Genomic DNA, 18,462 nt, shown 5'->3' on the forward strand with positions numbered 1-18,462 from the left:
CATAGTTCTTCCGGGACCCTATCTACTAAGTCCAGTCCCTTAAATCGATTCTTCACCTCCACTGCATATTCCTTAGGAATATTAGTGAGCTCATATCTAGCTGATCTGTGGGTCTTCCCTAATCTCTTTAGTCTGATCCTAAATTGTGCAAGAAGAAGTTCGTGATCTGAACTACAGTCAGCTCCAGGCCTTGTTTTTACCGACTGTACAGATGTCCGCCACCTTTGGCTGCAAAGGATGTAATCAATCTGATTTCGGTGTTGTCCATCTGGTGAAGTCCATGTATAAAGCCGTCTCTTAGGTTGTTGGAAGAGAGTGTTTGTTATGCAGAGTGAATTGTCTTGGCAAAATTCTATCAGCCTGTGTCCTGCTTCGTTTTGTTCTCCCAGGCCATACTTACCTGTAATTCGAGGTGTCATTTGACTGCCCACCTTAGCATTCCAGTCTCCTGTGATGAAAATAACATCTCTTTTAGGCGTGTTGTCCAGTAGGTGCTGCAGATCCTCATAGAACTGCTCTACTTCAGCTTCTTCAGCATTTGTGGTTGGGGCGTATATTTGGATCACTGTGATGTTAGATGGCTTGCCCTGAATTCGAATTGAGATCATTCTGTCGTTTTTTGGGTTGTATCCAAGCACTGCTTTAGCCACTTTACTATTAATTATGAAGGCTACTCCATTTCTTCTGTGGTCCTCTTGTCCGCAGTAGTAGATCTGGTGGTCATTTGATGTGAAGTGGCCCATTCCAGTCCATTTCAGTTTCACTGACGCCCAGAATGTCTATCTTTAATCTTGACATCTCACCAATAACCACATCCAATTTGCCCTGGCTCATAGATCTTACATTCCAGGTTCCAATGGTGTGTTGATCCTTGGAACATCGGATTCGCCGTTCACCACCAGCACCGTCGGCCGCTAGCCGTCCTTTCGGCTTTGAGCTAGCTGCGTCATCACGTCTGGGGCTAGTTGAGCTCATCCTCTGTTCCTCCCCAGTAGCATTTTGACCATCTTCCGACCTGGGGGTCTCATCTTCCGATGGTATACCGACATATCTCTGGTTGTACTGATCCATTTAGTTTTCACGGCAAGAATACTGAGGTGGGTTGCCATTACCTTCCCCAGGGATCGCATTTAGTCTGACCTCTCTGTCATGACCTTCCCGTTTTGGGTGGCCCTTCACGGTTTAGCTCATGGCATCATTGAGGTGCTCAAGCTCCAGCACCACGACAAGGTAACGATCCTTTGCTGGAGTCGGACTCTTTAACTCATATCATTTGGTCTCATAGTTCCATTTTGGTTTCAAGTTACAGTATATGTTCATATAATTCTGGGAAAAAATATAATAAACATGTACATGTGATGTTAAATTATATTCACAAAATATGGCATGTGTAATTTTATGATGATCTTTGGCTTTAATTGAGCCAGAGCCTCACCAAGGAGCATAATCTTACATAAATGAAAAGAAATTTATCTTCCTGACATTAAGGGATGGATTCAAAATATGTCTTTGTAATGAGAAGATGAAGCAGTATCTTTCTATATGTTCCAGATTTAAGAAATTTAAGGATTGTACTTTATATTTAAGGATTTTTTTTGTTATATTGTTTGTTATAAAGCAACAGGCTAGAAACCAGGAGTCTGTGAGTTCTAGTCCAGCCTTAGGCATGAAAGCCAGCTGGGTGAATTTGGGCCAGTCACTCCTTCTCAGCCCAACCCACCTCACAGGGTTGTTGTTGTAGGGAAAATAGGAGGAGGAAGGAGTATTCGGTATGTTTGCTGCCTTGAGTTGTTTATAAAAATAATAAAGACAGGATAGAAAATTAATTAATTAATTAATTAATTAATGTATAATCTCAAGTGTATCCTATAATTGTTGGAGCTGTTGTATGTCATCAATAAAAAATTTTTTTAAATTAAAAACTGTTTACTGAATTAAGCCATTTTCTGTATTCACACAATACACTCACTCATAAACAATCTGGATGATCTGGATTCATATAATGAACCAAGACATTAAAAAACTAACATGTGCTCCGAGGTTTGAAACTGGCCTGGCATTTGAACACAGTCTCAGTTGTTTTCCCAGGACATCAAGAGATTCATCAATGAGACATGGGTAAAGCGACACGGGGCTGCTCTCCCGCAAGAAACCCTGACGGCGGTGTGGTCCTTCGTCATTTCGATCTACTGTCTTGGTGGTTTTCTGGGCTGCTTATGGAGCGGACCTCTGGCCATTAGATGCGGAAAGTACGGATCTTTCTCATAAGGACATTTTCACGGTGGCCCCTTTTCTTACAGCTGTGAGATTTTCTCACATACTTTGATGTCATTTCAGTGACTATAGAATTTTAAGAATTCACATTTTCTCCTCCGTCCTCATTGTAAAATAAAATTGAAAGCCTTGAAATGAATTTAAGTCACCAAGAAATCAATCAATAAGGGGAAATACATGTGTGGCTGGCGTCTCTAATTAACACCAGGTTGTGGTTTATTTCAGAAAGAAAAGTTTAATATGCAGCGATTTTATCGTAATCACGGGCGCGCTTCTTATCGGCTCCAGTAAGACGGCCGAGTCCTTTGAAATGATTCTGACGGGCCGCTTCCTTTACGGCATCAGCGCAGGTAGGGCCGGGGATGAGCGCGCGGCTTCTCATGCTCGGGAAGCCGAACGCGCAGGGCGGGCGTCACCTGAAGCACCCCGGTGCTCGTGTGTCGGCCGGGGGGAGGCAGACAGGGAGAGCGGCCTTTTTATCACTGTACGGGAATTCTTCTCTCGGAGGGCTGTGCCTGAATGTCCACGGGCCGTATCTCGGCGAAATTTCCCCGAAGAAGTTCCGTGGTTTGGCCACCGCGAGTGCGGCTGTGTTCTTTTCCCTAGGAAAGGCCTTGGGGCAAATCATGGGCTTAAGGTAAGCTCCCCGCAGGCAGGGGCTCCCAGGCGGGACAAGCTCTTGCCTTCCACCCGCCATCCCCGTGGAAGACCGACGGACCGAACGGGCGGAGCGGTCCCCCTTCGCCCTGCCCGGCCCGTCACCAGCCTTCCTCCTCTCCTCCCCGAGACTAAGCTGAAAGCTCCCCGGCGTGACTCGACCCTTCGGGGATAATCGGCTCCTCCTTTCGGGCTGTCGAGGGGCCACCAGTTCGGGCTGCGATCGTGGGAGACGCCGTTAGAGCCCCGCGGCTTTCCTCGGCCTGAAGAGGCGGCGCCGGCCTCGGTGCTCCTCGCGTGCTCCCGCTGTTCCCTCACCCTCCTTCGGGAAGGGAAACGGCTTCTCTTTCCACCCTGACCTCACAGAAACCTTCTGGGCACCGAGGCGCTGTGGCCCCTCCTGCTCGCCCTGTGCGGCTTCCCGGCGCTGCTGCAGCTGCTGCTGCTGCCGTTCTTCCCAGAGTCCCCGCCGTACCTCTTGAGGCACAAGAAGGACCCCGAGGCCTGCCTGAGAGGTAACTTCAGCGAGAAGACCCCCTTGGGGGAAGGAATAGGGTTTTGCTTAGCTAATTGCGGCCCCTCAACCATTAGAGGGATAATGTGGGCAAGTAGGAATTAAATAAGGCCGGAAAAGAGATACTTAGAAAACAACCTTTACAATGTTCATTGAAGAACCAGATGCAGCCAGGCCAGTCATGACCCCTTCAGTGGAGCCCATGGATGTCGGAGGCCCTAAAGGGCCCCCCAGCTCACTTGCACAGTCCGGCGGGAGCTGGCTGGAAGGACTCCCAAGCAACCCTGCCTTCTTTCGGTTTGTTTTCTCCCCATGCGAATTGCTTTCAATGCATGATCTCGAACTTCTTCCTAAGCATGGAAATCAACAAAACATCAATGAAACTGAGTAGAGACAAGTATGTCTTACTTAGGAAACAGAAATTAAGTACCTGGACTTGGGGGTCGTCTGGCTTGGTAATAATGTTGATGGAAAATATTGTGGAATACAATCAAAAGTTGTGGATTACAAATGATTAAGAATCAGCACTGTGACGTTGCTGTAAAAAGGCAAATAGAATTGTAGGCTGTATCCAAAAAGTAATAGTTCTGAAGAAAAGAAGTAACTGTCCTGCTTTATTCTGCACTACTAACACCCCCATTTTCTGTGTTCTTTTCTGGGCAACACTTAAAGAAGGGTTCAGAGAAACTGGAAGAGCTTTAAAGAAGGACCGCAAGGGTGATCAGGGACCTAAAACTAAGTGTTTTGAGGAGAGATGGAAGGAACTGGGGTGGTGGTGATGATGATAATTATGATGACTAGTCAGGTTGCTAACCTGCTTTTGCTCCAGGAGCTGCATGCAGCTTACATGGAGGATCTCTCCCAATTTTATTCTCACAACTTGGAAAGTTAATCTGCAAGACTGGCTTAAAGTCACCTTGTGAGTTTACATGGCTGAGGGTAGATTTGAACCTGGATCCCCCAAGTCCTAGTTCAACATCAGCTGGAAGGGGGCGGCGACACCATTCTTAGCTCTCTGAATAAACGTCATGCAGAAGAAAGCCAAGGCCTGGCCCCTGGCATTCCAAGGGCTTCCTTTCAGCTAGAACTAGACATAAGCTTTTGGGGTTACAAAAATCCAAATGACCAGTAAAGGTACCTCTACTTGCCAGATGATATGTAGTTACAGAAAAATACAATGAAATTTTCTTTGAAATTTTCTCATGGTTTCACATCAGATTGATTATAATTGTATTTGATTTTTTTAAAAATCTGGTTATATTAATTCTGTAAGCTGTTCAGAGTCTCCAGAAATGTAAAGCATATAAACTGATTTAAAAAAAGACATTCATATATAATGCATACAATATGATGCTGTTTCACCAATCAGTTCCTAATCTGTCTCTAAATTTCCCTGATGGGGAGAGGGCATCAGTGCCCAGTTGAGTGATAAATGAAATTTCCCTTGTTTGCTCAGCTAAATGTGGATAATTTTTCTGAATGAAAATTTGAATTGTCATTCTGTTCATTCTCCCCCAAAGCAGTGAAAGACCTCTGGGGCGAAGGACATCAGCAAACCGAAATAGAGGACACGTTGAGAGAGATGGCCGTGCCAGGCTCCAAGAACTTGAGTATCTGGGAAGTGGTGAAGGAGCCCAGTTTGCGAAGGCCGTTGCTTATTGTCATTCTGCTGATCACGGGTTTGCAGCTCTGTGGCCTGAGTGCAGTTGAGTGGAACAGATTCTTGAAACAACTAAGAAAATGACCTTCCCTTCCCTTCCCTTTCCTGTTTCTGTTATTTGTAGACAAGGCCAGCCCTGTGCTGTCACTGCAACCTGGTGCCAGATGGTGCCTTCCTCCTGGGAAGGAGGAGCAGAGGAATTGTGCAGTGTGCACTGGGACTTCTGGTCTTTGTTTCTTTTTTTGCACCAAAGCCTTCAACAGGACCAGTGACAGTTATTAATTTTCTTGCATTTCCATTTCTACCCGAGGGCACCCAAGGCCTATGTCAGGCTGACACATTTTCACACCTCCTTTTTAAATTAGTTTTTGTACCTAACTTATTTTATAGCAGTAGTTAATAAAGTATTTGTGCAACATTTTATAGTTGAAAAAGCAACAGTAGTAATATCATGGAAAGTATTACCTTAAAAGCCCCCCCCCTTTTTTTTTTTTTCTTCATCTTTGAATCAGTTTTTGACTCCTGGCAATTGCCTGGACAGGTCCCTGCAGTTTTCTTGGGAAGATTTCGGAAGTGGTTTCCCATTGCCTCCTTCCTAGGGCTGAGAGGAAGCGACTGGCCCAAGGTCACCAGGCTGGCTTTGTGCCTAAGGTGGGGCTAGAAGTTTCTAGCGGCCTCCCCGTTTCTAGCCTGGTGTCTTAACCACAGCACCACACTGGCTCTCCCTCATATTTTAATTGCTATTATTTCTTCTGTTTCAGTGCTTTATTCTTTTAATTTTTTTAGAGGTTTCACATAGATTAAAAAATACAGAAATATATAAAAAAGAGAGAGAGAAAAAGAAAAAGGAAAAAGAAAAAGTTCAGAGAACTATATAGTTAAAGACAGGAACAAAGATAATTAAAGAAGCAACTTCTGCCCTTCTTTACAGCAGTTAGGAACTCATTATCCTTCCTCCCTCTTTAACATCACAATAGTTTCTCCACTCCTTATTCAGTCCTTTTCAATCCCTGTCAGTTTCCCCAGAAAGGGAAGGTCGGAAGCCGCCGGGGTAAGTCTCCCCCACCTGCACAGCCTCCCCAGCCCCCCTGTGCTTGCACTGTGCTGGCCACTCGTGCACCCCCGCACACCTCCGCACAGCCTCCCCAACCTGCATGGCCCCTCTCACACACACCCAGCACCCCACAGACCCTCCCTGACCCTCACAGCACCTCTCAAGCACCCCCGCACACACCACGCACCCTCCCCAACCCACCTGGTGCTTCTTGCACCCCCCACACCCTCTTGTATACCCTCCCTGACCTTTCCTGGCACCCTCGCTCTCTCCCTCACCCAGAAGGAGCTACTTGCTTGCCTGCCAGCCTGGGACTTACAACTTCCTGCCAGATTCCTCACTGACTTTGTCTGTGGGAAGTTGGCAGGAAGTTGCCTCACCTAACAACCGTGGGATTTAGTTCACAGTGGCAACCAGGACTGCAGGGATTGCTGTCACTAAGCAATGCGGTTGAGCATTACAACCGCATCGCTTAGCAATGGAAATTTCAGTCCCAACTATCATCATAAGTCTTTTATAAAAGCACTTATTGTTTTGTCCCTGACCAAACTGGTCAATTTTGCCATTTCTGCTAATTCTGCCATCTTCACAATCCATTCCTCCGTTGTGGGTATTTCAATATTTTTCCATCTTTGTGCATATAATAATCTTGCTGCAGTTACCATATATAAAATCAGTCTTCCATAAGTCTTTTCTAATTGACTATCCATAAGTCACAATAAAAAATGTTCTGGTTTCATCTCAATATTAATCTTCAAAATTCTTTGTATCATCATATGTATTTTCCTTTTTTTTTTTTTTGCTTTTTCACAGGTTCACCATGCATGGTAAAATGTCCCTTCATGTTTTTCACATTTCCAACGTTGACTAGAAGTATCTTTATACATCTTAGATAATTTCCAACAATACATCATTTTATAAAAATTCTCTCTTAAATTGTAACACAATGTGAATTCCATTCCTTTTATCCACATTTTCTCTGACTGATCCATCTGTATATTATAACCAAAATTCTTAGCCCACTTTATCATGCAATCTTTAACTTGCTCCTCTTCTGTTTCAAGTCTCAACACAAGTTTACACATTTTTGCAATCACATGTTCATCATTTGTACACAATTCATTTTCAAATTGTTCAATCCCCATTACCTTTTTATCTATATTAAATCTTTCTCTTAATTGTGCATATGAAAACCATTGAAAACTAAATCCCTCTGCAGTTAAGTGTTCTCTCTTTGAGGGTAGCTAGGTCTCTCTTGACTGATGCAGACACTGATGCAGTTACCGACATGTAACATTCTTCCCTAATTCTTCAAACATCCTTTGTAAAGACTCTGGCGTAATCCCTTTTCCTATTATTTGTTGTCCCTCTGTAAATGATGCTCTCCTCCTTTTTGTAACTTTCACTGCCTTTCTAGCAGTAGGCATTTTTCTTTTTTCAAATTTGTAATCCAGAAAGGAGAAGTAAAGAATAAAAGAAAGGCTTTTTTAAAATATCCGTACCTCTTTAGTCCCTTTCAGCACTCCGTATTCCTGTAGTCGTATGATATTTCACAACATCCTGTTTCCCTTCTTTCTCTGTTTATCTCTTTGTTTAAAGAAAGTCAGCCAATCATCCTTCTTAGCAAATTTAAACAATCCTCTTTCCCACTGAGGTATTATTTATTTAATTAATTCAAAAGTCCTTCAAATAAGGCAAAGATTTAACACCCAGATTTAACTGTCCCCTTAACCCACTTTTAACTTTCATGTTCCAGACCTCCGGCAAACTTTTTGCTTTTAATTCTTTTTTAAATCTTTATAGTTGTGTCCTCACTTTTTACTTTAATCTTTCCCATGGGTCGAAAGTGGCTTTGAAGGTCTCTCTACATTTTCTCCATCCAATTGGATTGGGCGAACCCAGCGTCCTTTAAACAGGCTTCACTCGAGGCTGTGAGCATGCTGTTTTCTCCCACGGCTCCTGGTACTCTTGACTCATGAGTCACCCAGAGGGTCCCTCTGGCTCCTGCTGGTTTTCTTGCATGGACCTGCCCTCTGGAGTGCAAGTGGGTAATCTTGCGGCTTTCTCCTTGTCTGGAGAAGTTCCGTTAGCTTGGGCACACCTCCTGACTGCCAGTCCTTGCCTCGGTGTCATCCCCAGTACATGGAGACGTGCTAGTCCACCATGTTTCCGTCCCAGAAGTCCTGTTTCAGTTCTTTAGAATTATGCTAAACCACTGAACAGCTTAAAATATTTTAGCGCTTCTGTGCTACTGCAATTTTGTAATAGCAATTTAGTTTGGAAAACCACTTTAGCAGAAATTTTTAAATGGTTTTAAAAGATTGTGTTTTTATTTTAAAATGACATGCCGTTCTCTACTGACTTGCCTGGATCATGTCCCCAGAAGAAAGTCCAGATGAAAGTACTTGAAATTTCCACCCTTCCACTCATTCCAATGCTTCACAAGATGCTTCTTTTTGATCTGGAGGATTTAGGAGGCAACTTGCAAAATGTATTAAGTAACAGAACAATGTAAAAGTCACATAAGATACAGAGTCACCCATACATAGAAAGTTCATAGCATCACTTTACAAAATGCTATCCAGCAGGATAGCATCAGCCCCCCATGTTCTCTAAACAGACAAGAACCAAAGCCAAAGGCATCAAGGGCTCTCCCTTCGCTGGCTAATGGGATGTTCAGAGCTCCTTCATCTGTTAATATGGGTAGTCTTGACCAGGACTTTGCCGTCCGCCCAATAGGTGCTTATAACAAGAAATGGGCTGGGTTGAGACCAACCACTTTCGGTGGGTTGTTTTAAGATTGGACATTTGGCAAATAGTCCCAGAGCACCATGTCATCTGCTTGGCAACTCTGCCGAGTGTCTCTTAACCAAGAAGCCTCAGACCAAAAGGCCCCAAGGGGCTAGGGAACCAGGAAAGATGTCTCTGTGGAGAACAACCAGTTTGGCAAGAACCCCCACACGCACTTCAGTGATGAAGGAGAGGAAAATAGGTGGCTATTTGATGGGGGGAGCGGGGAAGAGAGGACTTAATTTGGGCTTTGCTGGTTGGTTCTCTAAGCTCTGATGAGGAAGCTGCAAGGCCACTGCTGCCTAAGTTCTGGGTTCACGCATGCTCGACTTACATATTGTAATGAACAGTTGACAAAAAAGAAAAAGAAAATCAGCCCTGAGAAAATGCTTTGCCACTCAGTACATGAGGCAACTGCAATCATAAAGACAAGTCCTGATGATGATGATGAAGATGATGATGATGACGATGATGACAGCAATGGATAGCCTCCTGTTTACAAAGACCATTTACAAATAACATTTTTAAAAAAATAATAAGCTAAATAATAAGCTAAAAGCAAACACAAAATACAACAATGGAGAACAAGAGCTTGAAAGTCTGCATCACATGTCCATTACACATGCGCGTACACACACACACACCCCTCTTCATCTTGAAAATCTGCAGTCCTTGATCTCCCTTGCTCTGCCTTTCAGATCTACTTCTATGCTTTTGAAGTTTTCCGTACCGCCGGCCTTGAAGAGGCGGTTATCCCTTATGTCACGCTGGGCATCGGCCTCTCTGAATTCGCCTCTGTGACCCTGTGCGTAAGTACAGTGGAGCTGCAGGCAGCCTCAAAGAGCAAGGGTCAGGACAAGCAGCAGCCGCAGGGAGACTCGGGGGCGGGGGGGCAGCAGGGTCGATCCCCTGGTTGGCAGGCATCCTCCCTCCACATGGAAGTCCCGCTAGTCAGAAGTGAAGTGGGGGGGGGCAACAAAGTCAGTCCATGTTTCGTCACCCTGAGCAACTTGGCATTTCAGGGTCCTTTGGGGTGGGCTTATGTGCGGAGTGACCATCTCTTTTGCCCTCAGAGCTCCATCATTGACCACCTGGGCCGGAGAATTCTGCTGTGGGGTGGTTTTGGGATGATGGCCCTGACTTTGGCCCTCCTCGTCCTCATGCTGTCTTTCCAGGTAAGTGAGGCCCCACCTGGGCCAACACCTTTTGGGCAATTCTTTTTTTATTCACATTTCTCTGACCACAGTATTTTTATATTAGAAGACTTCTGTTCATCATCCCACTTGCCACAAACAGCCACAAAGGTTCTTACAGATATTAATTTCTTTATTTTAATGTTTGATTCTTATCTAAGTTTTAATTGTTTTATATATATAAATATATATAACTAATGCTGTTATATATATATGTGGAATCAAAATGCAGGACTCAACACAAATAATCAAGGCTCATAGCAGTGTTTATTATATAAACAGTATGTACGTATAATAATTGTGAAATTGTTTTATAGTGTGTTTTATATTGAAATTTTATTACATATTTATTGTTTTGTATTGTAAGCCACCCAGAGTCCCTCCGGTTGGAAGAGATGGGCAGTGACAAATTTGATAAATAAATAAACAGTGTTTATTATATAAATAGTACGTACTGTATCCTTCCAAGGTCAGTAAAATGAGTACCCAGCTTACTGGGGAAGGCCATGGCAAACCACCCCGCTGCAGTCTGCCAAGAAAAGTTCGCGAAAGCGGCGTCCCTCCAAAGGGTCAGACGTGACTCGGTGCTGCACAGGGGACCTCTCACCTTTCATCTTCCCATACAGGAGGGGGCCTGACCAAAGGATCATGAGAGCCACCCCTCCTGACAAAAGAGATGATCTGATATTTACACATTTCAGAAAAGGGAAAAGTGATGCAAGCATGCATATTCACATGCAACAGATCTGGGGTTCCACTATCTACTATCTTCAAAGAAAACAGCTGTCTTAGTGAGAAGAAACAGGTCAAAAGGGGGGCACAAGTTAAGGTGCCAAATGCCATCTTGAAGACAGGTTCATGGGTTGCCATGGGAATGTTGCAAACCAGCTCCCAGGCTATTGCAAATGCCTCGTGTTTCCATTTGATTTAGACAATCCCATACATCTGAAAACTTTTCCTCCCATATACATTCTGTGTTTGTCTTTTTTTAATCTTGTCAGCTGCCTTGATTATTGGATGGATGGATGGATGGATGGATGGATGGATGGATGGATGGATGGATGGATGGAAGGCAGGCAGGCAGGCAGGCAGGCAAGGTAAAAGTTCATTAATAATTTAAAAGATGAGGTTAAAAAACTTGTGCCAAAGATTAACGTTGCACTGAAATTTGTACAATGACCTAAAACAGTGGTTTCTTTTCAGTCCACCCCTGGAATCTATTACAGGAAAGGTTTATTATTTTTTCTGTGGAAATAAACATGCATTTTAAATGTATGAAGCCCCCCTCCCTGGCTTCCATTTTGATGGCTCTCTGTGACCAAAGACAATTTCATGTGGCTCCAGGTTCATATTCACAGTTATAGTCTCAAGACCACAAACAGGCTTTCACAGGCCTGGATGTGGTGCTTTTGTGCCTAGGATCTTGGTGACACAAACTTCAAGTACAAAGTTTAGAGGCTACCTTAACGTGCAATTTCCCTGTGTTTTGGTATATAAGTATCCATATTCAATGCATATCTTGAATGCTAAACAAGGAGCCTCCAGCAGAGTGAATGGAGTGAATAAAGGCAAAGAACTGATTTGGGATGAAACTGAAATCAAAGAAACACGGAAGGCATATTTTACAGATCTGTTTGGGAATGTTGGAGATACACTGAAGGGTGGAATTAAAATAAATGCCATAAAGTTAGTGTTCAAGGAAAAATGGATGAACAAGGCATCAATGTGGTGAGAATGATGAAAAAATGGTAAGGCTACAGACATAGACTGTAATCGGAGAAAAGATAAAATATGGTTATGGTTTACTTACGGAGTAGCTTCTGCAACTTGTACGTATGAAGACTGCATCTGTGCCTGAAGAAGGCTGTTCTTTTTCTCTGGTATCTTTCTTTAGAAAGCTAGGCGAACGAATGAAGAAACTGCAAGGGGGCGACTTTGCTAAGTGTCCTTGGAAAGGTATCCATCAGATTTCTGATCAGAAGAGTACGAGAGGTGGCCAGAGACAACTATGGGGGGTAGAGTGCAGCTTAATACTAGGGAGTGGTACATGCACACCCCATTTTTGCTCTTCAGCAGGTCACTGAAAAATGTATGAATGTAAGAAACAAAGCTCACAAAAACTTACGCCTTTCAATCAAATTTGCTAGTCTGAAAATGTCATCTTTGGCTGCCATGGGCTAATGCAGTTCTCCTTCTACAATCAGAAAGAAAGGTTATTGTACTGTAGAGGTGTATGATAAAGTGACTTAGGCTTATATTATGGTAAGTTTTCCACAAATATGGAGTTGGTTGATTAATGTGTTAAGAGCGTGCTTCTGTCCATATTATTAAAAGAAGGTAAGAATTCTTAGGAGAAACATTTTTTAAAAGTTCAATGCAGTGTATGGAAATAGAGGAAGAGATACAGCCAAGGATGAATGAGTACAGAATGAATGTCGACTGAATACAGAAGAATGTGTGCTGAGATAATTTGGTCATACAGGATAAGTGAGGAATGGACTGCAACAGAAATACATGAAAGAAAAGTGAATGGATCAAAAGGAAGAGAAGACTGAACAAATCCTTGTTTGGATGGAGCTGATGAAATCCTGAAAAAGAGAGAGGAGAGAAGGTTAGACAAGACAATGAATGAAGTAGTGTCTGGACAAGGTGGAAGCAAGATTAGAAAGACATGGAAACATACATTGAATATTTTTGTCTTACTATAAATTAGTGTCAATTATGCTGCCTTCTTATCTTGTGTTCCATTTCTCTGGCTTAATATTTCTTTTCTGTGGGCCACATAGAGTTGCTTACCCTGGAAGAGAATCAGATGATGGGGTTGCATGTATGTCTGCTAACTCACAGAAATGTCCACTGCTATTACTCCATAGGAGTTATTAAGATTTTCTGTGGTCGGCATGACTTGCACCTGCTGGAAGTGCCATCATCACAGCAGCAGCCAAATCCACTGTAAGCTGAATAATTTCAGGCTGCCTATTTCAACAGCCCCCTCTGCACATACTGTAGGCTGCAAAAATTGCAGTACAGTGAGGGAACAATGTATTGTAAGACGGAGTGGCTGTGGGTTAACGGCCCCTCGGCTCCTAGGAATTTGCCATATTTAGTCTTGGATGGGGTTGCACTGCCCCAGACAGACTCAGTGCGTAATCTGGGGGTTCTCCTGGACTACAACTCCTGCTCGAAGAGCAGGTGGCAGTCGTGGCCAGGAGGGCCTTTGCGCAACTTCGAGTTGTGCGCCAGTTACACCCGTTCCTGGATCGAGAAGCCCTCCAAACAGTCACTCACACCCTGGTTATCTCCCATATAGATTACTGCAATGTGCTTTACATGGGGCTACCCTTGAAGGGTATCCGGAAGCTTCAGCTGGTCCAGAATGCAGCCACGCGGGCTATCTTTGGTGCCCCTAGGTCGGCACATATAATACTGTTGCTGCGCGAGCTGCACTGGGTGCCAGTTTGCTTCCAGGTCCAATTCAAGGTGTTGGTTATTACCTTTAAAGCCCTACATGGCACGGGTCCAGGTTACCTAAGGGACCGTCTCATCCCCGTTACATCAACCCGTCCCACCAGCTCATTCAGAGAGGGCGTGTTGTGGACCCCGTCCATAAGAGGATTTCATCTGGCAGGATCCAGGAAACAGGCCTTCTCTGTAGTGGCCCCCACCTTCTGGAATATCTTGCCCCCAGAGGTGAGGCAGGCCCCCTCACTCCTGACCTTCCGGAAGGCCCTGAAGACCTGGTTCTGCCGTCTTGCCTGGGGCGGGAAAGTGAATAACCATTCTTGGGGGTGGCTCGCACCCTAGAGTCCCTCCCATCAGCCTGGATTTTATACCTTTCTTGGATTCTATTTATTTACTGTATTTTATAATAACTATTTTATGAGATTTTAATGTTTATATTTTGCGCTTGATTTTATTGTAAACTGCCCAGAGTCCCACTTTTGGGGGAGATGGGCGGTAGCTAAATTTGATCAATCAATCAATCAATCAATCAATAGTCTAAACTTCTTGTTTGCTGGCCACAGGCCATTATTTTAATTCCACCTTCTCTTACACTTCCCTTTTAGGATCAGTCTCCCTGGATTTCTTACAGCAGCATCACTCTCATCTTCCTCTTCATAATTTTCTATGGAATTGGTCCATGTGAGTAAACTGAAATCAAACATAGCACCCATGGGCTTCCTTATCTGTACATGCTTGTCCTTCTGTATTAAGAATTCAGTTTCATCTTGCCTATTTCCCATGTTCTGAGCATTAATATGTCAACAACTTCGTCAGCCACTGCTCCTTCTCATTTTTTTGTTGAGCTGTTTAACGGGCATCCATTACAGCAATACACCTGCTCTTTTCTCCAGCACACAGGTGTTTATCTGGGGCCATTCAGGGTTCTGTCTCTATTCCTCAGAATTCAGTTTAAATCTTTCAGTCACGTTCACCATGTTTTGACCAAAGACATACGGACCAGTCCTTGACGTGCGGTCATCCCCTACCAGAGTCCATCATCCTTGGTCCTCAAAACCAAAACCGTTCTATCAGCAACATTCGTGTAACCAATCATTCTTCTTTCTTCCAGCTGTATTCTTCTTTCCATTTACAGTCTTGGACCTCAAGGTTTTGTGCTTCTTTTCTAAACTTTCAAAGTACATGGTGATGTAGTTGCAGCTGTTCTTCTTCCTGTCCCTGTAAGAATTAGCAGAAAACAATAATTTTCAGTGGTCATGATAGGTCTTAAAAGTTGATCTCTCGTGTCCCTTGTCACAGGCTTTTCAACCTGGGTTTGGCAGTAAATTCACAGGTCTTCTGATCCTTCATGGCTTAGTTGAGCTCCTTAGGGTGGCTTAGCTGAATGTTCTCAGATGTAGCTGGGCTAGATTAGAGCAACTGGCCCAGGGTCACCCATCTGGCTTTGTGCCCAAGGCAGGACTAGAACTCACCATCTTCCAGTTTCTAGCCTGGTGCCTTAACCACTACAAACTTTTCCTTCTCTGATCAAGTAAAATTGTTTCTCCAACAATTTACATAGGGAAAAACCTCCCCTAAGGGAGGGACCAGATGGAAATGAGGGGAACAGATGCTGGCAAGGCCCTTCTGGGGCAGGAGAATGACAGAATGCTGGCACTGGAAGGGGAGACTTGTTGGAATTATCAGGGGTCAACTCAGCATTGTCTCACAAGCATAATAAGAGGGTTTGTCTGGTAGGCATGTCTCTATTGTGCTTGTGGGAAGTCACCTGGGTCACCTGGTTTCCTCTTCCTCCTCCTTCTTGGTCTGGGAGATTCACAGTCTCCTTCTTCTACTTCATGGGCAGACATACAGGCAGGAGGACTGCATAACGCAAGCAGCAAATCTCGCACAGAGACTTTCTACTCCACATAGAAAGGCCAAGAACCAGTGATGATTAAGTGCCTTTCTACTATGAACCTACCTGTATCCAGATCTGCTGAATAAAAGTAAGCTATCTCTACTTTTCTTCATCTAACTGCTGTGTGAAGACTGAACTTATTTCTGAACATAATTAAGCTTGATGTGCAAGTTCTCTTTTTGGTCCACGCTTCTACTCTGCAAGATTGCTGTTAGCTGCTTGGAGTTCTTTTGTTAACCTTTAAAAACTCCATCAAGACTGAGACCCTGAGACCCCAACATCCAAATTAGAAAATCCATGACGAATGGCTGCTACTCAGTACATGAATAAAGGGAAGGTTTCCACCTTCCTTGGCAAAGGGTTCACCTGCCTCACCTCAAAGAGCCTTTTTTCCTAACATCCAGCTGGAGCCTACTTTCGTGTAACTTGTACCTTTATTCCAAGATCTCGGTCTTCTGTTTGAGATCCTTTCCAATACTTGAAGAGCACGGTCATATCTCCCTTCAATCTTTTCTTTTCAGGGTAAACATAGCTATTTCCACTCATGTCTCTTTACTGGGGCTGAGTTTCTAGTTCTCTAATCATCTTTGCTGTCCTTCTGTGACCCTGTTCCAGTATGTCTGAAACCTTAAAATTTGGGAGCAAGGACAGAACACAAAACTCTATTCCAGAGTGAAACAGAATGGAATTATTCATGCCCATGATTTGGAAATTCTGCAGCAGCCTAAAACTGAACTTGCCTCATCTTCAATTTCCAAGATTCTTTTCAAATGTACAATTGCCAAGTGATACATTTCTCATCCAATACCTGTGCATTTCTGCTTCCTGAACAGCAACAGCAGCAGCAACAAAAACTTTGCTCTTTGTTCTGGTAAATATGATTTGGTCCTTTTCAGTCCTTTCCTGTAACAGATCATTCTGTCATGGTGATTGCTGGGGAAGAAGGTGGGGGCCCCATCCGGGGGGAAAAGTGCATGTGCGGTGTGGAATCTCTTGGGCTCCCAGCCAGAAAACCAGCAAAGAACTGCCTTAGTGTTCTGGAGGTTTTCCGGTCAAGTTTGCCAGCTCCGTTTCAGTTTAGCAGGATTCTGTCCATTAGAGTAGAACTGGTGGGTGAGGTGGGCCCAGGGGACCCAGGGCTCCTCATGAGCATGGAACACGAATCCTGCAAGGGAGGGGGAGCCTTGACTTTCTGTGGGTGTCTCTTCTTCCAGCTGGTGCCATCTTCTCTGTCATGGTGGAGATTTTCAGCCCTGCCGCAAGACCGTCTGCCCTCGTCCTTGCCGGCTCGGTCAGCTGGGTGGGCCTCTTTATCACTGGCATAGGGTTCCCCTTTGTGGTGGTAAGTTGGACTGAAGTTCATGATTCCACAGGGAAGGAGAAATGAATTAAATAGAAACATAAATCACATATGTACCGACAATCCTGGTACTTTGGGTTCATTTTAGAGCTGATTTCCAGTTAACAGTTTCAAAATATTCTTACCGTTCAGAAGGCCACCAGAAGACCCTGACCTTCCCACCCTGCCTTCTCCTCTGCCTGCTTCTCAGGTACACACAGAAGCCCTGTCTGCTTTGTTGCTGAGGGAAGGTTGAAAATGCTGTCAGTACTTCCTTAAGCCACCATAGTTTTCTGCCAGGTCTTTAGGCTCCTGCCTCCAGAAAGGGCATGTGCTACTCCCAAGCCCCTGACCTTCAGCTGCACACCCACCCGTGTACAGGCCTTTTTGAGTTCTCCTAAATTTGTCTGACCTCTTTCAAGTCTGAGCCACCGAGCACTTTGTCCACTCCTTCTTGGAGACCACGTGACAGGTAAAGAGGACTTTCTTGTTGTCCAACTGCACCCATTGCCCATCAGATTTACTTGGGTGCTTGGATTTCACCATGTTTTCAGCTCGCTGGGGCTTTCTGGCTGCAGTCCCAAACAACTATGCAGGGGAGACAGTGGTCTGGGAGGGGAGCCTTCATGGGGAAAACCCTGACTTGACGTGTTCAGAAAGTCCAGAGTGAGCTGGGCTTAGAACAGCGAGAAAAACACAGTGAATCTGCCACTTCTGCCCACAGGAAACTCTCACACAGCCAGTTGCAACCCTTCCCAGAGTCCAGCAAGGCCTCAGGGGCAGCTCAGTTTCCTCTTTAAACCTCAGCCAAGAAACTCAACCTTTCCTCTAATTTTCTGTCCCTAGGAGGCCCTCAGTTACTATTGCTTCCTCATCTTCTTTGGTGTGCTCGTCGGAATGGGACTTTTCATCTACCTCTTCCTTCCAGAGACAAAGGGGAAGTCAACCCTAGACATAGCAGAAGACCTCAACAGGATCCATCTAGGGAAGAAGCTCACATTAATCGCACCAGAAAATAATTATCCCAGGAGCCACAGCATCTGTACCAAATTATGAGCACAGCCTTGCTGGAAAAATGCAGGATGAGGACTAAACCAAATGCAGGGGTTTTACTATGGAAATCACCAGGAGAGGGAGGAGAAGGGCAGAGAAGGTACTTATGGTGAGTTCAAGGCGGCCACGGGGAGGGCATAGAATGCTTTCCTCTTTCCAGTCTCGTCACTCTCTCTCAGCCTAGCTCATCTCCAGGGTTGTTGTTGTGGGGAAGATAGGAGCAGGAAGGAGTATTAGGTACCTTTGCCACCTTGAGTTATTTATAAAAAATAATAATAAAGGCGGGACTTTTAAAAATCTGAAAAAAATAAACAGCTTTCCAATTATTTTGTCTACTGTAAATCTTAACAGCAATTTGAAACCTTATGATTTAAATTGGACACTAGAGGGGACTATAGATAAACCTGCTTTTGGTTTTGATCAATATTGGGATTTACAAAATGACACAAAATGCTATCCCATTTGAAATATTAAAGGAGATCTTTGAAGAATGGGGCCAGAAATTAGTAGCCACAATATCAACAGTATCAATAATGATGTCTGCTTCTATGGATAGACTATGTTCA

General features: G+C 44.2%; 1 protein-coding gene across 1 annotated transcript in view; it reads left to right on the forward strand.

Annotated features, from left to right (window-relative positions):
- The window catches only part of LOC134505856 (solute carrier family 2, facilitated glucose transporter member 11-like), a 33,110-nt gene extending 15,211 nt beyond the window's left edge, over positions 1-17,899 (forward strand). The window contains exons 3-12 of the mRNA XM_063315793.1: positions 2,089-2,249; positions 2,500-2,624; positions 2,782-2,911; positions 3,298-3,446; positions 4,966-5,150; positions 9,648-9,758; positions 10,023-10,124; positions 14,210-14,285; positions 16,719-16,846; positions 17,690-17,899. Of these exons, the coding sequence (XP_063171863.1) occupies positions 2,089-2,249; positions 2,500-2,624; positions 2,782-2,911; positions 3,298-3,446; positions 4,966-5,150; positions 9,648-9,758; positions 10,023-10,124; positions 14,210-14,285; positions 16,719-16,846; positions 17,690-17,899 (1,377 nt within the window). The remainder of the gene's footprint in view (positions 1-2,088; positions 2,250-2,499; positions 2,625-2,781; positions 2,912-3,297; positions 3,447-4,965; positions 5,151-9,647; positions 9,759-10,022; positions 10,125-14,209; positions 14,286-16,718; positions 16,847-17,689) is intronic.
- Positions 17,900-18,462: the final 563 nt, after the last annotated feature.

The sequence above is a fragment of the Candoia aspera genome, chromosome 15 (assembly GCF_035149785.1).
Source record: "Candoia aspera isolate rCanAsp1 chromosome 15, rCanAsp1.hap2, whole genome shotgun sequence".
Classification (NCBI taxonomy): domain Eukaryota; kingdom Metazoa; phylum Chordata; class Lepidosauria; order Squamata; family Boidae; genus Candoia; species Candoia aspera.